The sequence below is a fragment of the Ornithorhynchus anatinus genome, chromosome 5 (assembly GCF_004115215.2).
Source record: "Ornithorhynchus anatinus isolate Pmale09 chromosome 5, mOrnAna1.pri.v4, whole genome shotgun sequence".
NCBI lineage: Eukaryota > Metazoa > Chordata > Mammalia > Monotremata > Ornithorhynchidae > Ornithorhynchus > Ornithorhynchus anatinus.
In genome coordinates this window covers 5640155-5659759 of record NC_041732.1, presented here as the reverse complement: position 1 = coordinate 5659759, position 19605 = coordinate 5640155, and the positions used below count along the sequence as shown (strand labels likewise).

General features: G+C 61.1%; 1 protein-coding gene across 1 annotated transcript in view; it reads right to left on the bottom strand.

Moving 5' to 3' along the window:
* Positions 1 to 19605, bottom strand: part of CLPX (caseinolytic mitochondrial matrix peptidase chaperone subunit X) — a 30958-nt gene that overhangs the window by 602 nt on the left and 10751 nt on the right. The window contains exons 4-13 of the mRNA XM_029065095.1: positions 16189 to 16343; positions 13495 to 13654; positions 12151 to 12192; positions 10178 to 10354; positions 9227 to 9391; positions 7412 to 7500; positions 5154 to 5318; positions 3539 to 3832; positions 2097 to 2189; positions 1547 to 1653 (exon numbers count right to left, since the gene is read on the bottom strand). Coding sequence (XP_028920928.1) covers positions 1547 to 1653; positions 2097 to 2189; positions 3539 to 3832; positions 5154 to 5318; positions 7412 to 7500; positions 9227 to 9391; positions 10178 to 10354; positions 12151 to 12192; positions 13495 to 13654; positions 16189 to 16343 — 1447 coding nt within the window. The remainder of the gene's footprint in view (positions 1 to 1546; positions 1654 to 2096; positions 2190 to 3538; positions 3833 to 5153; positions 5319 to 7411; positions 7501 to 9226; positions 9392 to 10177; positions 10355 to 12150; positions 12193 to 13494; positions 13655 to 16188; positions 16344 to 19605) is intronic.

The window sequence follows — 19605 nt, the reverse complement described above, 5'->3', positions numbered from 1 at the left end:
ATAATGCCGACGTTTGTTAAGCGCTTCCTCTGTGCCGAGCACCGTTCTAAGCACTGGGGGAGATACGGGGTCATCGGGTTGTCCCACGTGAGGCTCACCGTCTTCATTCCCATTTTCCAGATGAGGGAACTGAGGCACAGAGAAGCGGAGTGACTCGCCCACGGTTAGTTAGCTGACAAGTGGCGGAGCCGGGATTCGAACCCATGACCTCTGACTCCCAAGCCCGGGCTCTTTCCGCTGAGCCACGCCGCTTCTCTGTGTGCCGGGCACCGGACAAGCAGCGTGGCGTCGCGGGTAGAGCATGGGCCTGAGGGTCAGGAGGGCACGGGTTCTAATTCCCGTTCAGCCACTCGTCCGCTGTGGGACCTGGGGCGGGTCGCTTCCCTTCTCCGTGCCTCAGCTTCCTCATCTGTAAAACGGGGACGGAGACCGCGAGCCCCACGGGGGACGGGGACTGTGTCCGACCCGATCTGCCTGTAGCCACCCCAGCCGCTTAGTACGTAGTAAGCGCTCAACAAATACCATGACTGTCAGGTTGGACAGAGCGCCCGTCCCACCTGGCTCTCGAAGTCTTCATTCCCGAGTTCCAGATGAGGGAACCGAGGCCCAGAGAAATGAAGTTGACTGTGAGCTCGTTGTGGGCAGGGATCGTCACTCTTCGCTGTCCTTTCCCCAATGCTTAGTACAGCGCTCTGCACACGGTGGGCGCTTAAGAAATACGACTGATCGAATGACCGAACGAATTTCCCATCCGGCAAGTTCATTCCCGACACGGCCGGGGCCCGGAGGCGAGCGATTCTTTCTCGGCAACGAGGTGAGACCGGGCCCCCCGAACTCTCGGCCCCTCCGCCCTCTGAGCGTCGACTCCCACATCCGACGCTTAGTACAGTGCTCTGATCCGATCGATGGGTCCCACGGAGTGGTGACCGCGTCCACTGGGCGCCGGCTGGCTGCCGGGCCCTGTACTGAGCGCTGTCGGACACTTCGATCCCAGATCCCTCACCCCTGACGTTTCCTGCTGTATCTGCAGTTTATTTTTTTTTAATTATTTCTATTCACGTCCGTCCCCCCCCCCCCGCCCCCCCAGACCGTAAGCTCCTCGCGGGCAGGGAACGTGTCTGTTTCTTGTTATATCGTCCTCTCCCAAGACCTCGGTACGGTGCCCTGCGCACAGGAGACGCTCAAATACGATCGGCTTACGGACTGCTTCATTTCTTACACTCTTTAAGCGGGTTTTTCGGCCCAAAAGGGCCCAAAGAGGAGCGGCGCCGGTGAAAATTCCCTCAGACAAAATTCGCTCAGAAAGCACAGCGTACTTTCCGAGCGGTTTGGGAAGGTGGGCCTCTGAGGGAAGGGAAGACGGCCGCCCCCCCCCACCCCCCCCGGCTTCGCGGGTCGGGGTCACCGCGGAGGGACCGTGCGCCTCTCCCGTCCTCAGCAACGCGATTCCCCCCACGCCGGGGTGACCCCGTCTTGGAGCCCGAAGGCCGGACGGCTCCCCCCGCAGAGGGACGACCGTGGCCCGCGACAGAGGGGTGGACGGTACCTGATGTATCCTGGCTCTTTCTTCCCTTCCACGACGTCTCTGTCCACTTCCACACACACAATGTCAGAATTGGGTACTTCGAACATCGGCTCGAGTAACAGCTTTTCCTGAAAGGTCGCCGAGTCAAGAAACAATAAACGCACCCAACACGTCTCACCCGCACCGAGCTTAACTTTCGAAGGCCGATGCCCGAGGGGAGACGGGCCTCCCCTACCGCACCCCCTTTGTTTGTAAAATAGCATCTGAGTGCTTACTATATGCCGAGCACCGTACTAAGCGCCGGGGTGGGTATGAGATAATCAAGTCGGACGTGTCTCACGGCTCGCGGCGCCGTAACGCTCGTGAGCATCCGTCGCTCGATTTAATGCCGGTTTCCCCGTCTAGCCCCTCGTGGGCGGGGCTCGTGCTCATCGGCTCGGTCGAACTGTCCTCCCCCGGGCGCTTAGTACAGTGCTCTGCACACAGTAAGCGCTCGGGAAAAGCCACTCCTCATACTCCTTGGAAGTCGGACGGGAAGCCAGGGCCTAGCTTTAAACCTTCCCTGACGTACCATGATAGACCGAAGACCTCTTGCTCCCGTCTTCCGGTCTAAGGCTAGTCTGGCGATAGCCTTCAAAGCGTCCTCGGTAACGTTCAGCTCACACTAGGGATGTGTTGGGGAGAAAAGAAAACTCGGTCAGAGGCTCCGTCTCGCTCTCCCACATTGGCCGATTTGGCTGACAAACGGCGTTTAAAAATGACACCTCGACGCTCTTTTTAAGGCAATGCCTTTATAGGCGCTTGGGGCCAACGGACTGAGGTAAACACTGTCACAGAGGTGACCAGAAACTAGAAGATGTTGGATTTTCAGCCTTCGCTAACGGTAACGATGATAATGACTGTGGTATTTGGTAAGCGCTTACTACGTGCCAGGCACTGTACTAGGCACTGGGGTGGAGCCAAGCAAATCGGGGTGGTCCCGGTCCCGGTCCCGGTCCCACATGGGGCTCACAGTCTCAATCCCCGTTTTACAGGATGAGGGAACTGTGGACCAGGAAATGAAGCGGCTTGCCCAAGGTCACACGGCCAACGGGTGGCCGAGCCAGGATTAGAACCCACCTCCCTTCTGACTCCTAGGCCCGGGCTCTAGTGACTTTGAGCCTCACGTGGAACAGGGACTGTGCCCAACCTGATGATCTTGTGCCCACCCCAGCACTTAGCACACAGTAAGCGCTTAACAAGTACCTTAAAGGAAATTTTTTTTAAAAAAGCTGGGATTAAAACCCAAGTCCTCTGACCCCAGGTCTAAATTCTTAGGCAGCACGTCGCAGTGGATCGAGCCCGGGAGGCCGTGGGTTCTAATCCCGCCTCCGCCACTTGTCCGCTGCGTGACCTCGGGCGACTCACTTCACTCCACGGGGCCTCGGCCACCTCATCTGTCAAACGGGGACTGAGACTGTGGGCCCTACGTGGGACAGGGACCGTGTCCAAACCACTTTCCTTGTATCCGCTCCAGCGCTTAGTACAGCGCCTGGCCTAGGGAGCGCTTAACCCAGCTCCCTCTAGACTGTGAGCTCTTTGCGGGCAGTGAATGTCGCCGTGTCCCGTTGAACTGGAGTTTCCCTAAGCGCGCAGTACAGCGAGCGCTTAATAAATACGACCGACTGAATGAAAATACCACGATTCTCTCGTTTCCACTACGCCACGCCGCTGAATAATAGAAGACCGTAAGCCCGGCGTGGGCAGGGATCGTCCCTCTTTATAGCTGAACTGTATCTCCCAAGCGTTCGCTACAGTGCCCTGCACACAGTAAGCGCTCGACCAATACGGCTGCCCGAACGAATGACCCAGAGGTAATCACGGTACTCGTGAGGCGCCGACTAGGTGCTAGGCGCCGGGGTAGATACGGGTTCTTCGGTGGAGAGACCCGCTCCCAGGCCCCAAACTAAGCCCCGCTCTCTCACCGGCCCCACGGACGAAAGCGGGGCCCGGGGACGCCCCGACCAACGGTACCTTGTCCATGCTGAACAGAGCCTGGTACTGGGGGACGACGGCGTTGCGGGGCTCGGTGAGGATCTGGACGAGGGTCTTCTCGTCCAGGCTGTGCAGGGGGACCACCACGGGCAGCCGGCCCACGAACTCGGGGATCATGCCGAACTCGATCAGGTCCCTGGCTTCCACGTGGCGCAGGAGCCGGTCCTTCTCTTCCAGGTCCTGGGGGGCGTTGGACTCCCCGCTGCGGTTGGCGAGGTCGGCCGCCGCCCTGCGCCCTTTCCCCACGTTCGACTGAGTCCCGAACCCCAGGTACTGCCAAAGACACCCCGCGCCCAGTTAGCGCCGGACCTGGGGGTCCCCGGGGAGCCACCGAGCTGACCGTCGCCCTTTGGCGGGGGGGCGGGGGAGGGAGGGGACGAGAGAAGAGGCTCCTCAGGAGGACACGGACACGCTCCAGGGGACGCGGGCTTCCTCCTCCGGACGGACCCGCCGGGAGCAACGGCCGCGGCGTGCGCTCGGCGCTTACTACGCGCCCGCTGCCGTACCGAGCGCCGGGGAGCAGAGACGCTGCGGTCGGAACGTGGCCGTCGTACCGTGTTCTCCCGAGCGATTAGTACGGTGCTCCGCACACGGAAAGTGCTCGATGAACACGACTGACTGAGAGCGGGTATCGAAGCCCCATTTTACGGAGGAGGAAACCGAGGCCCAGAGAACCGGGGGGGGGGAGAGAAGCGAAGCCCGAGGTGACCCGGCGGGAACGGGGCGGGGCCGGGATCGGAACCTCCCGCCCTCGACGCTGTGAAAACCGCAGCCGACGACGAGAAGTGGGCCGGGATTAGCTTCCGTCCCGCCCGGCGAGGCGTTAGAAGGAACGGAGAGGCAGCTCGGCCCCGGATTCTGATCCCGGCTCCGTCGCCCGTCTGCCGTGTGACCTCGGGCAAGTCACTTCACCTCCCTGGGCCTCACCGACCTCATCCGTAGACTGGGGGGTAAGACTGCGAGCCCCGTGTGGGACGGCGACCCTGTCCGACCAGATTAGCCTCTATCTGCTCCAGCGCTTGATACGGTGCCTGGGACGTAGTAGGCGCTTAACAAGTGCCATTTAAAAAATACAATTGGAAAAAAAGAAAGCGCCGGCTTTTCAGGAAGCCTAAGAGAGTTTAGAGTTAGGCCCCCCCGTGCCAGCCTACCGCCCACCCCGGGAACCCTACTTGGGACCCCACCCCGAAGTCACCCGAGCCCACGGGGCGAAGCCGAGGTCGATCCAAAGATCGGCTTCCCGGCCGCCCGGGGTGTTCCGGGACCCCCCGAGGCCCCGTTACGAGAGGGCCGGGGCCCCTCCGAGCGACGGGCAATTGTTTTTCAGGGCCTTGGGTTCGTTTCCTTCAAGATTTACACCGCTGCGGCCATTCGGAGCCCTAAGAAAATAAACCCCGAACGGAGAGTCTCTTCCCGCCCGCCCGCCCGCCCGCGGCGGCCTCGGGCTCCTCACGGCCGGCTCGGGGACTGAGGAAGCCGCCCTCCGGGCTCCCTCCGACGGCCGCCCCAACCCGGGGGTCGGCCCGCCGCCCCCGGGGCCGGAGACGCGGCGTCCCCGCTGGACCCTCTCCCGGAGGGCCCGGCCCGCCCTCACCTTTTCGTTCTTCCGCCTGCTGATGATGCGGTCTAGGCCGTTGAACGCGCCCGAGGCCACGAACAGGATGTTGGTGGTATCCACCTGCACCGTTTCGCCCCGCAGCTTCCTGGAGTTCTTCTCGGGGACGTTGACGATCGTTCCTTCGAGGAGCTTTAACAAGCCCTGGGCGGGGGGGGGGGGGGAGAGCGGTCGGCTTTACGGCACCGCGGGACGGCCGCCGCCGCCTCGGAAGAGACAGGAGCCAGGCGGCGAAAGCGCCGGATGAGAGCCGTACAACCGCGGGACCCGGCGGCGCTTCGACGGCCGGTGGGCCTGCACCCGGATGCCGCTTTCAGGTGGCCACGACGTGGGAGGGGGCTGATCTACCGGCACTTTCTGGGCGCGGGGGGAGACGGTGAGGTTCGGATTATGGCTACTTCCCCGGGGCGCACGGCCGCCCCGGTGGTGGTGTTCGCGGTGAGTCAACCCTCGCGGGGAGAGACGGGAACCCTCTCGCCCAGCCTCTGGGCCCGCCGGGGAAAGGAATGGGGATTTTTCCATCTTGGGGTGTGTGGGAAGGGGCCGGGCCACGACAGCGGACATCCCGTAGCCCTGCCCTAGGCGGTTGAGAGACTCTGGGCAAGTCGCTTTACTTCTCCGTGCCTCGGTTGCCTCATCTATAAAATGGGGACTAAGACCGTGAGCCCCACGTGGGACAACCAGATAACCCTGTATCGACCCCAGTGCTTGAAACAGTGCTTGGCACATAGTAGGTGCTTAACAAATATCATTATTATTAGAAGTTGCTTTTTACGGCCTCCCAAGGCCCGCTGTATCTGCCCTCTGAATTGGACCTTGGATTGAAAACTGCCTCTGTATCTGCCCCCTAAATTGGATTTTGGATGGAAAATTGCCTCTTTGGGGTTTTTTTTTTTGCAGGGATAGGTGTGTGTTGGTGTTCTTCTTCCTCATCTGACATCACTACGGTTCCGCTCCTTACTCCTTTATTGGAAGATTAAAATGAGAGATCGCGATAGGCTCCCGCAGAAAAGTATCACTGTATCCTCTAGACCGTAACCTCGCTGTGGGCAGTGAAACTGTCTACCAACTCTGTTACGCTGTCCTCTCCCAAGTGCTCAGTACGGTGTCCTAAGCGCTCCGTAAATACCACTGATAGATTGATCACGACTGATTATCTGATAGCTGACTAGAAGCTCTTATGCCCATGTCCTCAGTCTCTCTCGCTCTCCCTACCTGTTCATTTTAGCCCGTCTCCCCGACGAGACCGTAAGCTCCCCGAGGGCAGGGGATGCTCCCCCTGGCTATGTCGTACCACTGTTCCCTCCCTAATACCCAGTGCGGGGCTCTGCCCACGGTAAGCGCTCAGTAAATACCACCGGTCAATTGATTAGGATGCCCATGCCGTCTCTAAAGACGACATCAAGTGCGATTGAATGCCTTTTTGCTCGTTAAGCAGGAGGGAAGAGAAATCCACACGGATCCCTGCGTGGTGGATACGAGCAGGATGGCGGTTTTGAATGAAAGAGACCCAACTCTGACAGCCCGCCAACTGACGGTATTTGAGCGCCTTCAGGGGGCAGAGCCGGTCGATCGTATTTACTGAGCGCTTACCGTGTGCAGAACACCGTACTGAGCGCTTGGGAGAGGATGACACGAAAGAGTCGGCAGACGGGATCCCTGCCCACGACGAGCTTACGGCCCGGGGGAACCGATGGTATTTACTGAGCGCCTGCTGTGTGCCGAGCACCGTACTAAGCGCTTGGGAGAGGACAACATAACAGAGTTGGTAGACACGTTCCCTGCCCACGACGAGCTTACAGTCTAGAGGGAAACAAAGACATTAATAAAAATAAATAAGGGACAAGTACGTTAAGTGTTGCAGGGCTGGAAGGGGGGAGCGCTGGGGAGGGGACACCCCGAGCCGTTTCCCCGGGGACCTGACAGGAAGTGTCCTTGGAGTCTTTCGACACCGGGAAAGACCGATCCCAAAAGATGCCAGCGAAGACGCGATGTCCCCCCACCATCCTCTCCAAGTTTTCCCAGTTGGGCCACTTTACGCCGGCGGGACCTCACGCGTCTCCCCCAGGGGCCTCGGGATCTCCCGGCCGCTCGTGGACGGACTGGGAGGGCGGGCGGGCCCGGGGCCGGGTCTCGGCTCCTCGAGGGGCCTCGACGAGCCCCTGCCTTTTGGGGAGGCGGGCGGGGGCGGGGGGACGGGGGCGGGAGGGGTGGAAACGAAAGAGCCGACTGCTTACTTGCTGCACGCCTTCTCCACCTACATCCCGTAACTGATGAATGCCTGGCACACTGCCAATCTTATCTACTTCATCCAGAAAGACAATTCCTATAATTTAAGGAGGACGCTATTTGTAACGGGAAACGGTAAGACACAAGATAACCTTATCGATCGGTATCAGCGGGTCCCCGGAGCAAGGGGCGGGGGGGCTGGGGGAGATCAAGTCCGGGCACTTCACGCACGCAACCGCTCGGCCCTACCGGCGACCGCCTCCCCCGGGCGCGAAAGGCTTCCGGCTGTGGCCTCTCGTCCCCTCTGTCTGCCGTTCCCCCGCGGGGGTGATGAGAGACCCGGTTCTCCCCTCTAATGGGGTCACGTCGGAGCCGTGGGGAGGAAGGGGGGCGGGTGGGGGAAGGCCAGGCTTTCCGGAGTTCACGAGACCAGAAGGCTCCACCTGGAGCCTTCTTCGGCCCCGCCGGATCTCGTCGGGGAGCCGGGATGGGCGAAGCTCCTGGGAAACCCCGGGCCCCGGGCCGTCGCTCCTCTCACCCCTCAACTCCGCCCAGGGCGGAGGCGTGATTCCCCAGGTTTCTCCGCGGAAGACCGTTGGGGAGAGAGGGAGAGGTAGAGGGGGGAAGTGGGAAAGGGTGCCCCGGGTCCGCTCTGACAGCCTCCGGCCCTAGGGCCAAAGGTCAGCCGGGGGACGTCCATCTGGGCATCCGGGGGGTGGGAGCGGGACCCTCCGGCCGGCCTTCCCGTGGGCTCCGCTCTCTGGCCACCTCCTGGGGCTTGGGGTGCAGCCCGTGAGAGGTGAGGGGGCCGAGGGTACCGGGGGGGGGAACCGCCGTCGCCCTTCGGTTGGAAGCCAGTGCTGCCGACGCATCGCTCCCCCATCCCCCGGGGCCACCCCCGGCGCTTCGGTTTTACGCGTGGCCTCGGTGGAGGGGAAGAGGGTCGTGTGGCCCGGCTGTCCGGGCGACGGTTTAAAGGGGAGCGTCCCCTCGGGCCGGGGGAAGCAGCCCAAGATGGAGACGGTGGGGCGGACGGGGGCTCGGAGACCCGCCGACTCTAGGAGGGGCCCGTCCGCGGGAGGGCCGAGCCGGGGAGGGGTCTCCCGGGGCCGACCGGGGGTAGCCGCGGCCAGGCGGGGAGGAGGCGACGCCAGCCCCCCGGACCTGACTTTTGGACCGTCTGCAGCTCCGGGGCCGGCGCGGCCTAGTGGCCAGAGCCCAGGCCCGGGAGTCAGGAGGTCGGGGGTTCTAATCCCGGCTCCGCCACTCGTCTGCGGTGCGGCCTTGGGCGAGTCGCTCCACGTCTCTGTGCCTCGGTTCCCTCGTCACTACAATGGGGACCGAGACCGCGAGCCCCACGTGGGGCAGGGACGGGGTCCCACCCGATCTGCCCGTGTCCACCCCAGTGTTTAGCGCAGTGCCTGGCACACAGTAAGTGCTTAACAAAAACCACGGTTATTATTATTCCGCCCGCCGTTGCCCGTCGGAAGGTTAGGCGGCAGGTGAGACCTACGGCGCGGTGGGCGGGTTCTGGAGGGCGGCACGCCGCCCACGCCGCTGCCTCCTGAACCGGAGAGGAGCAGGGCGAGGTTTCCGTGGAGCACTCATTCGATCGTATTTACTGAGCGCTCACCGTGTGCAGAGCACTTGTATTAAGTGCTTTGGGCGGGCTCACCGAGGCTCAGAGTGGCACCCGCCTTTCTCCTGACCGGCCCAGATCCACGGGGATGGTCCCAAGCCACTAATCCAGGCCGCCGAGGCCGCCGGCCCCGGCGTCTACCCTCGGGGTCCCGCCGGCCCCCCGGCCCCCGCAAGGAACGTACCCTGTTGGGCTTTCTCGACGTTATAGTTGGCGTCCTGTAGCAGCTTGGCGACCACGGACTCGATGTCTTCGCCCACGTACCCGGCCTGAGTCAAGGTGGTGCAGTCACAGATGGCGAACGGCACGTCCAGACACTTGGCTAGAGTCTGGGCCAGCAGGGTTTTACCTGGAACGGTTTAGCGGGAACGCGGGGGAAGCGGTAAGGCCGTGGTCGACCGTCCCCCCGGCAGACACTCGGACGGGGATCGATTTCTACCTCCCCTTGGGCAGGGGGTTGAGGTGCCGCCTCGCTCTCACTGGCATTCTGGGCGCTCTGGATGCCAAGAGGGATACGCCGACTTCCTCAAGACCGTAAGCTAGTGTGGGTAGGGAATGTGTCCGTTTATTATTATTCGTTCATTCGTTCGATAGTATCTATCGAGCGCTCGCTGTGTGCAGAGCACTGTACTAAGCGCTCGGAATGTACAAATCGATAACAGATAGAGACGGTCCCTGCCCTCTGACAGGCTCACAGTCTAATCGGGGGAGACAGACAAGAACAATGGCAATAAACAGAATATTATTATATCGTATTCTCCCGAGCACTTAAATAAGGTGCTTTGCGCACTGTAAGGGCTCAATAAGTACGATCGATTGGATGAATTTCTCTCACGGCCAGCAACGGACGGTGACGGAGAGACCCATTCAGCCGGCTGGCCCGGGCCGGAGGAGTTGCCGGGCTAATCTGGGGGCATCCTGCGGCATTTTTTGGCACCCGTCCTTCCCGTCCGCCTCTCGCTGGGCCCGCTGGGCCCGGGCCGGGGCGCCCCGACGAGTGGGACCCAGTCCGCCGGTTCAGGCCCGGCCCGGTGACGGCCGACGGGCTCCGTGGGCTCCTCCCGCCCTCCCTTCGAGAGAGCCGTCTCCCTCGCCGAGCGGGCGGCCTCGGCTGGGAGCCGGGACCCAGCGTTACCTGAGCCGGTCGGTCCAAGGAGCAGGATGTTACTCTTTTCGAGTTTGATGTCGTCGTGGGCGGAATCCAGCACTTCCCCGCCTCGCTTCTCCTGGGGCGCCTGCTGGCTGACTTGCTGCTGCATGGACGCCCCCAGGGCGTTGCCGTGGGGGCTGATCCCGGCGATCTGGAGGAGCTCTGGAAAGGGGCCCAAAGCAGTTCCGGGGAAACTGGGCGGCGGAAACGGGTCCCCTCGCCCGCCCTTCCCCGTCAGGGCAGAGGCGCCGTGGAGGGAATCGAAGGTTGGGGGATGCAGTTCCCCCACAGCAAGCACACAGAGACGCTCCCTCGGACCCCCGCCTCGGCTGGCCCGGCTGGATTCTGTAACTCGGCCGGTGGACCGGGCTGGGCTCCTGCAGAGTCCGGGTTTGGCCTGGACTCGAAGGCCCTCTAGGCGGCTCAAGGCGGCCCAATACCCCAACACGCCTACGCCGGGGGCCCCCACCCCTCACAGAGCCGGGCTGGGGTCTTGGTGGCTGGTACACAGTTACGGTGGGCCCGCAGCGGGGGCCCCCCACGCCACCGGGGCTCCGGGCCTCCCCGGCACAACCGAGGTCCTCACCCAGGACCCGAGGGCCCGACTTGGTCTGGCCGGGCCCGGAACCGGGGCCGGGCCCTGAAAACCCGGTCCCGGTGGGGCTCCTGATCTCTTGGGAGGTCGCTGAAATTCACAGCACAACTCGGGGGGTCGCCGGGTCTCCTGGGACCCCCGCTCCGGTCACCGCCCTGCACTTCCGCCTACGGCTTTAGACCCGGACGGGGGAAGCTGCCCGAAATTCTCAGGAACGGGCCGTGACAGAGACCAAGGTTTCCCTTCCTCAAACATCCTCTCATGTCACCACCCGGGAGGTCCCTGAACATTTCCAGGGTAAAGAGAATTCAAAACGCTTCATGACCGGCCCCACCCCGCCAAATCCTCCCATCCAATCACAGTCAGCTGCATCCGGCAACGCTCGCGTGTGACGGGGCGGCCACGGGCCTCATAATAATAATGATAATGACGGTATTTGTTGAACGCTTACTACGTGCCAAGCCCCGTTCTAAGCGCTGGGGTAGGTACAGGGTCATCAAGTTGTCCCACGTGAGGCTCGGCCTTAATCCCCATTTTACAGACGAGGTGAACGAGGCACAGAGAAGCTAAGTGACTTGCCCCAAGTCACACGGCCGACAAGCGGCGGAGCCCGTCCGACTCCTTTCTGACGGGGAGCCCAGCGGAGAGAACCCAGGCCTACGACCTGGGTTCCAATCCCGGCCTCTGCCACTGGCCTGCTGTGCGACACTTATGTACGTCTCCATAATTCATTCACATTAGCGGCCGCCTCCCGCTCTAGACCGCAAGCTCGGTACGGACGGGGACCGTGCCGGCCGATCCGATCGTACTGTCCTCTCCCGAGCACTCGCTACAACGCTCTGCGCACGGTGAGGACTCGGTAAATTCCACGGATCGACTCATCGGTTTCCTTCGGAAAGAATCCTAAATGTCGGGACGAAGGGATGAGACTCTTAAAACGTCTCCGGGGCCAACGCCCCAAATCTGGCTGGGAAATGACGACGACGATAACCGTGGTACCCGTTAAGCGTGCCAGGCACTGTTCTTTGAGCCCTGGGGCAGATACGGGATAATCGGGTTGGACACGGCCCCCATCCCACAGGGGGCTCACGGTCTTGACCCCCATTTGACAGCTGAGGGAACTGAGGCCCAGAGAAGCGAGGTGACTTGCCCAAGGTCACGCGACGGACAAGTGGCGGAGCCGGGATGAGACCCCATCTGAGTCTCGGGCCCGGGCTCTAGCCACTAGGCCACGCTGCGTCTCGAAATGCAGGGAGGACAGGGCCCGTCCGTGCACGCGCTCCTTCCGCCGTCACGCCTCACGTTATCGTGCACTGAGGCCCGTTTCCAGGGACAGAGATTACCGGGAGGGGAGACCACTTACTTGTAAAACGGTATTCATCCTCTCGGCGTCTGATTTCTAATTCTACGGGAGAGGATGAAAACAGCAACAGAAAGGGCAAACGTTATTTTCTGGCTTTGCTCTGGGGCGGGGAGGGGGACGAGACGTCCGGCTCCCCCCCCCCGGCCTCTTCTGAACTGCTCGATTGACCGCCGGCGGAGGGGAGGATCTCGTCACAGTAGCTGAGCCCCGGGATGGGCTTTTCAGGCCACGTTTCCCCCGCGCCTCAGGAACCTCCCGCGGTTGCCCATCCGCCTCCGCACGCACAATCCTTATCGTCGGCTCTAAAACACTCAATCCCCTCGCCCTTCCTACCTCACCTCCTTGCTCTCCGACAACAACCCAGCCCGCGCACTTCACTCCTCTAATGCCAGCCTACTCCCTGTACCTTGATCTCGTCTATCTCCTCGCCGATCTCTCACCCACGTCCCGCCTCTGTTGTGGAACGCCCTCCCTCTTACTCTCCCAACCTCCGAAGCCTTCCGGGAGACACATCTCCTTCCAGAGGCTTCCCTTCCTTCATTCATTCGACTGTATTTACTGAGCGCTCGCCGCGGGCACAGCACTGTCCTAAGCCCTCGGTACACACGTCCCCCGCCTCAACAAGCTTACGTCCGGACCGGGAGACCGCCATTAATATAAATGGAAAAATTACGGATGCGTACATAAGGGCTGTGGGGTTAAGGGAGGGGTGACTGAAAGCGGCAAATCCAGGAGCAGAAAATAACAAAATCTGCCCTGGAAGGGGAGCAGGAGCTGAGATGGGGTTCAGCCAGTAAAGCCAGACTGTAAGCTCCTCGCGGGCAGGGATCGGTTCTACTCTCTAGCACTGTCCTCTCCCAAGCGTTCGGTGCTTCGCACGACTATAAGCGTTCCGTAAACACCGACTGGTTAAAAAAAAAAAAAAAGCGACGCCCGAGTAATTAAATACGCATCTATTCCCGCTATCATTTTTCCAGGGGAATCCGGCAGACTTTGCTCCTGGTTGTCCCGAGAAGGTAAGTGTCAGCAAATAAACTAGTTGGAGATTTTCTGTTCCTCAGTTACAGACTGCCCGCTCTGCCCGGCCGCAGCCCAGCTTCCGGCCCCGGCAACGGGTGGGGTCCTCGGGCCGGACGGGCCGGATTATGATCACGTCGGCGTTTGTTAAGCGCTTACTACGTGCCAAGCACCGCTCTAAGCGCGGGGGTAGATACGAGGCTATCAGGTCGTCCCACGCAGGGCTCACGGTCTTCACCCCCATTTTACAGCCGAGGTAAGGACAGACGACGGATGTCCGGATCCCCTCCCCGCAGGCCCAGGCTCAAAAATCCCGCCCGCGCTGACCTCTGGGCGTTAGCGACGTGGGTTTCTCGACTTCCGCTTGCTGCCGGACGTTAGCGGGGATGTTGTTGTAGATCCTCTTGTAGTGATTGTACACGGCGACCGAGAGCACCTTCTTGGCGAAAGACTGGCCGACCACGTACTTGTCGAGGTAGTTGTAGATCTGGAAGACAGCGGGGAGCCGGTCACGCTTCCGACGCACCCACGGGGAAAACGCGACCCCGGGGCGGGCTGGGAGATGGGGCGGCTCGGCTCTGGGACGGCAGCTGGGGGGGGGGGGCGGGGGGGGGGGGGGGGGGGGGGGGGGGGGGGGGGATCGGACCTCCGGAGCCCCGCCCCACCTCCTCTACCCGCTCCTTTCTACACCTGGGGGTATAGAAAACGCCGATCTCCACGAGGGAGAACGGGGATTGAATCCCCCTTTTGCAGATGAGGGAACCGAGGCCCAAGGTCACAGAGCAGACAAGTGGCGGGGGCCGCAGTCGGGACCCAGGCCCTCTGACTCCAGGGCCGGGCTCTACCCGCTAGGCCACGCTCCTACCCCACGCTGACCAACTCTTCGACGCGCCGTCCTCTCCCGAGCTCTCGGTATGGTGCCCGACACACGATAAGCATTCAAAGAGCAGCTTCGATCGACGGATCCCGGGGCCCAAGCTCTTTACCACTTCGGGCCTCGGTTCGAAAATGAGGGAACGTGGACCGGAAACTAAACTCTGAACTCCGAACGGGTGCCCGGATTTTGTTTTCTAAAGCTTCGGCGGACGGGCCCGGGGCCCGCCCGAGCTGGCGGCCGAGCCGCCCGGAGAACCGGTTTTCTCTCCCACCACTCCTCTGCGTCCCGAATCCGTCCCTCGCCCCGAGGCGGGCCCAACGGCCCCAGGCTTTCTTCCACGGAATTTCAGGGGGAGGAGACTGGGCGTGAGGGTATTTCCAGTTTGGCCGGGTGAAGGGCCCTGACGGGTCTGAGGGTCGGCAGCCCCCAGGCCCAAAAGGGGGCGGCTCGCCGGCGCTCCCTCCCGGCCAGGCGGCTCCGGGCCCCGGCCTGGCGGCTACCGCTCCGGGGGCCCGGGCCACTTCGGGCCCGGCCCCTTCGGGCTCGCGGGTGCCCGCTGGGGGCTGGGGAGAAAGTCGCAGTGCGGGACTCCGATGTCCACCCCCCGCCTGCCTTTCTCCACGGTCGGGGGGGAGACGGGGCCAGGGTGCCCCCTCCCCAAGGACGACGGAGGCTGTCAAAGTGGAACCTCAGACTTCCTCGTCCCAGAGGAGAAGCGCTGTGGCCTAGTAGATAGAGCACAAGTCCGGCAGGCAGAAGGATCTGGGTTCTAGTCCATCTCGCCGCCAATCTCTCACCTGGAACGCCCTCCCTCTTCACATCCGACCGACCCTCCCCATCTTCTAAGCCTTCGTGAAGGCCCATCTCCTCCAAGAGGCCTTCCCTAAGCCCTCTCTTCCTCTTCTCCCACTCCTTCCCGCGTCGCCCTGATCCGCTCCCTTTACTCAACCCTCCCTCGGCCCCACAGCACTTATGTCCAATAATTTATTTACTTTTTACCAACGCCCGTCTCCCCTTCTAGACTGTAAGCGCGTTGTGGGCGGGGAAGGTGTCTACCAATTCCGGTGCACCGTTACGCTGTACTCTCCCAAGCACTTAGTACGGTGCCCTGCACAGAGTAAACGCTCAACAGACAGCGCCGACTGACTGGTTCTAATCCCGGCTCCGCCGCTCGTCTGCCGTGCGACCCTTAGTAGGTCGCTTTACTTCTCTGTGCCCCAGTTACCGCTTCAGTAAGATGAGGATGAAGACTGGTGCGCTCCATGTGGGCGGGGGCCGCGTCCAACTTGATCAGTAATAACAACGTTGGTGTTAGTTAAGCGCTTACTAGGTGCCGAGCACCGTTCTAAGCGCTGGGGGAGATACAGGGTCGTCAGGTTGTCCCACGCGGGGCTCACACGCTTTTTTTAATCCCCATTTTACAGATGAGGGAACTGAGGCACAGAGCAGTTAAGTGACTTGCCCACAGTCACACCCGGCTGACAAGCGGCAGAGCCGGCAGTCGAACTCACGACCTCTGACTCGGAAGCCCCGGGCTCTTTCCACTGAGCCACGCCGCTTATCCCGTACCACGATCACCTTGCCCTCTTCTACCTCAGCTCGCAACTCTCCGACTACGACCCAGCCCACACACTTGGCTCCTCTCGTGCCGACCCACTCACCGTGCTTTGCTCTCGTCTATCTCAACGCCGACCTCTCGCCCACGTCCCGCTTCCGGCCCGGATCGCCCTCCCTCTTCATAGCCGACGACGATTACCGTCCCTGCCTTCGCAGCCTTTAATAAGGCGCATCTCCGAGAGGCCTTCCCCGACTAAGCCCTCGTTTCCTCCGTGAGCCCCACGTGGGATTGCGTCCCACCTGAGGAGTCTGGATCTAGCCCAGCGCTCAGTACAGCGAGTGCCTGGCACACAGTAAGCACCTCCAGACCACACAACAAAAAAACCCCACAGCGAAGGAGGCTGGCGGCTCGGCTCCGACTTCTCCGGGGGCCCCGGGGCCTCGTGGAGCGGGCGCCTCCGGCGAGGCACGAAAACACGTCGGCCTGCCGCGTCGTGGGCGGATCCACGGCGGGAAGGGAGATCCGGCGGGTTTCGGGGCCAGGCGAGGCCAGGACCGCTCACCGAGCACAAGACTGGGCGCGGTACCTTTTTGGGGGGAGGTGGCGGCTTCTGCTGGAAGGCCAATTTCACCGTCTCGGCCGCGGATTCCGGCTCCTTCGCTATGCTCTTCTTGGAGTCGGCTTCGGACAGCACCACGAAAAAGTGATGGCATTTTTCACACTTCACAAAGCGAGTGGAAGCTGGGAGAGGGAAAACAAAGAAGAAAGTGGATCGAGGAGGGAGTCTTCACTGGCGGTGGCTTCTTCCCGAGCCCCCGGCCGGCCCCAGGAGCGTTGTCACGACGACTCCCGGGGTCCACCAAAAATCTGGGGGCTCGGGCCCCCCGAATCCCAGGGGCTTTTTAGGAGCAGGCTGAGGGGAGGGGCTGGCTCAGGGGAGGGCGGCTTCCTGGATCCCAGCCCGAGCTCTAACAGCAGCTGAATAATAATAATAATAATAATAATAATGATAAAGTCGCTGTTTGTTAAGCGCTTACTATGGGCAGAACACCGTTCTAAGCGCTGGGGTAGCTACAGGGTCATCGGGTTGTCCCACGTGAGGCTCACAGTCTTGATCCCCATTTTACAGATGAGGTCACTGAGGCACAGAGAAGTCAGGTGACTCGCCCACAGTCCCCCAGCTGACAAGCGGCAGAGCCGGGACTCGAACCCCTGACCTCTGACTTCCAAGCCCGGCCTCTCTCTGCTGAGCCGAACGTTCGGCGGGAAGATCCGAGAAGGCCGAAATGTACTTTCTCGGTTTGGCAGCTCTCTCCGAGGCCAGGAAAGCCAAACCATCAGGACGATGGCGTCTGTTAAGCGCTTACTAAGTGCCGGGCGCTCTAGGGAGCGCTGGGGTTGGACACCATCCCTGTCCCACAAGGGGCTCACGGTCTTCATCCCCGTTTTACAGATGAGGTGAATTTCCATCTATTAGTTGTGGCATCCGTTAGGTGCTTACTACGTACCAGGCACTGTCCTACGCGCTGGGGCGAATACAAGCGGACCGGCGCGGACACAGCGCCTGTCCCACATGGGGCTCACCGCCTTAATCCCCATTTTACAGACGAGGGACCGGAGGCCCTGACGAGCGAGGTGACTCGTCCGAGGTCACACGGCAGACGAGTGGCAGAGCCGGGATTAGAACTCGGGTCCCTCTGACTCCCAGGCCTGTGTTCTAGCCACAAGGCCACGAGGCTCCTGCAATCTGCCGGTAACTCCATACTTCTCCTCCTCCTCCTCCTCCCCGGGAGACGAGATGGCGGCAGCAGCAGAGGAGGGAGGTTGTCCCCGCTGGCCCGGAGCCAACCCCGCCTTACAGGATCGGGACCATCAGACCCAGGGGGTACCCGTAATTACGTCTCCGTCTTTAAATTATTCATTCATACTAATGACCGTCACCCCCTCTGGACCGAAGCTCATTTTGGGCAGGGAACGTATCTACCAACTCTGTCGTCTTGCGCTCTTCCCAGACGCTTAGTACAGAGCTCCGCACACGGTAAGCGCTCAATAAGTTCGACCGGTCGACCGACCGGCCGCCACGCTAAACCCGGCCCGCCGTGGCTACCCTCCACCTCATCGAGGCTAATTACAGCGGCGGGCGGTCAACCCCTGGGGCTCCGGGCGACGACCCTCCCCTGGTTCCGACAGGCTCCATCTGCCTGTTGGGAAACCGATGGGAGGCGGCAACTCCCACGGAGCAAGGTGACAGGGCAAGATGGAGCGGGAGTCAGGCAGACACCAATTTCCACCTGTGAGTCTGTCTTCCGGGTCAAGCTCCCCCGATTGCAAAATGGGCATGTCGCGCAACAGGTTTGGGTTTTTTTTGCACGGTACCTGTTAAGCTCTTACTATGTGCCGGGCCCCGGACTCAGTGTTAGGGTACGACGAGCTAATCAGGTTGGACGCAGTCCCTGACCCACTTGGGAGCCCCCGTCTTAATCCCTATTTTACAAATGAGGGCCCTGAGGCCCAGAGAAGTCAAGCGCCTTGCCCAAGGTCACACAGCAGACAAGCAGCGGAGCAGGGATTGGCACCCGGGTCCTTCCGACTCTCGGGCCACTCTGCTTACGCACAAGATGGGTTCACTCCAGTCGGTCCCAAACCCATCGGTTGGCTACCTTAATTTTTGGTTCCCCTAGATGAATTCAGCTCGCTGGGGCCTCTCTTCCCCATGGGGAAGGCTAGCGCTTGAGTATCTTTAATCTAATTGCCCATTTCAAGCGCTCAGTACAGCGCTCTGCACATAGTAAGCGCTCAATACATACTACTGAACGAACGAATGCCCCCAAGCAACACGGCCTAGCGGACAGAGCCCGGGCCTGGGGGGTCAGAAGGACCTAGCTTCTAATCCCAGATCTACCACTGGTCTGCTGTGTGTGACCCTGGGTAAGTCACTTCACCTCTCCGGGCTTCAGCTCTCTCATCTGTATAACGGGGATTGAGACTGCGAGCCCCGTGCGGAACAGGGACTGTGTCCAGTCCATCCCGGCGCACGGTACGAGGCCTGGCACCCACTAAGCGCTTAACGAATGCCACAGTCGTCGTCGTCGTCGTCGTCGTTCACCACGGAAACGGTCAAAGACTCCGCAGAGTTAGTGAGGGGAGAGTTTAGGCTGCAAAATAGAATGCTCCTTTTCATTCGTTCATTCAGTCGTATTTATCGAGCGCTTACTAGGTGCAGAGCACTGGACCGAGCGCTTGGAATGGATAATTGGGGCAACAGATAGAGACGATCCCGGCCCGATGCCGGGCTCACAACAAAACAGACGGCAGAGCAAAACGGAACGAAACAAAAACGACATTATCACGATGAAGAGAATCAAGGGGATGGACCCCCTCATTAACACTTCTGCAGAGCGAACATCATTCGAAACGTTCTCGCAGATCGTAACGATGGCCGTTACACAATCGCCCATCGGGCCCTAAAGAAAGCTGGCGTTACTAAAATTTGGAAAAGGTAATTCCGTCCTCAAGAGTACAGATCCAGGTGATTTTGGTCTGTGTTTTTAACTCGGTCTTTGCTCTTTCGCCTCCAGCTCAGCCCTCCTCTTCCCCGCCCAGTGGGCGGCTCGGATTCGACGGGCGCCGAGAGGCCCGGGGAATCGTGCCAAGGGAACCTCGCATCGCTTTCCCGTTTGGGCGGTGTGACGGGAAAATCCCGCCCGAGACCACGAGGGCAAACTATTTCCCCGGGCAAAGCGGGTCAAAGGGAAGATGCCTGCCGCCAACACAGACAGGGAAGGCAAAAGGTGCCCGCGCAACCCGACCACTGTCGGAAGGCTAAGGGGAGTCCTCCGTGCGAGGTACGTCTGGTCAGCGCCGACGGCACTTGGGACGGTTCCCGTAACGATGATGATCGTTGCATTTGTCAGGCGGTTACTGCGTGCCAGGCGATATCAATCCCCATCTGACAGATGAGGAAACTGAAGCGACTTGCCCAAGATCACCCGGCAGACGAGTG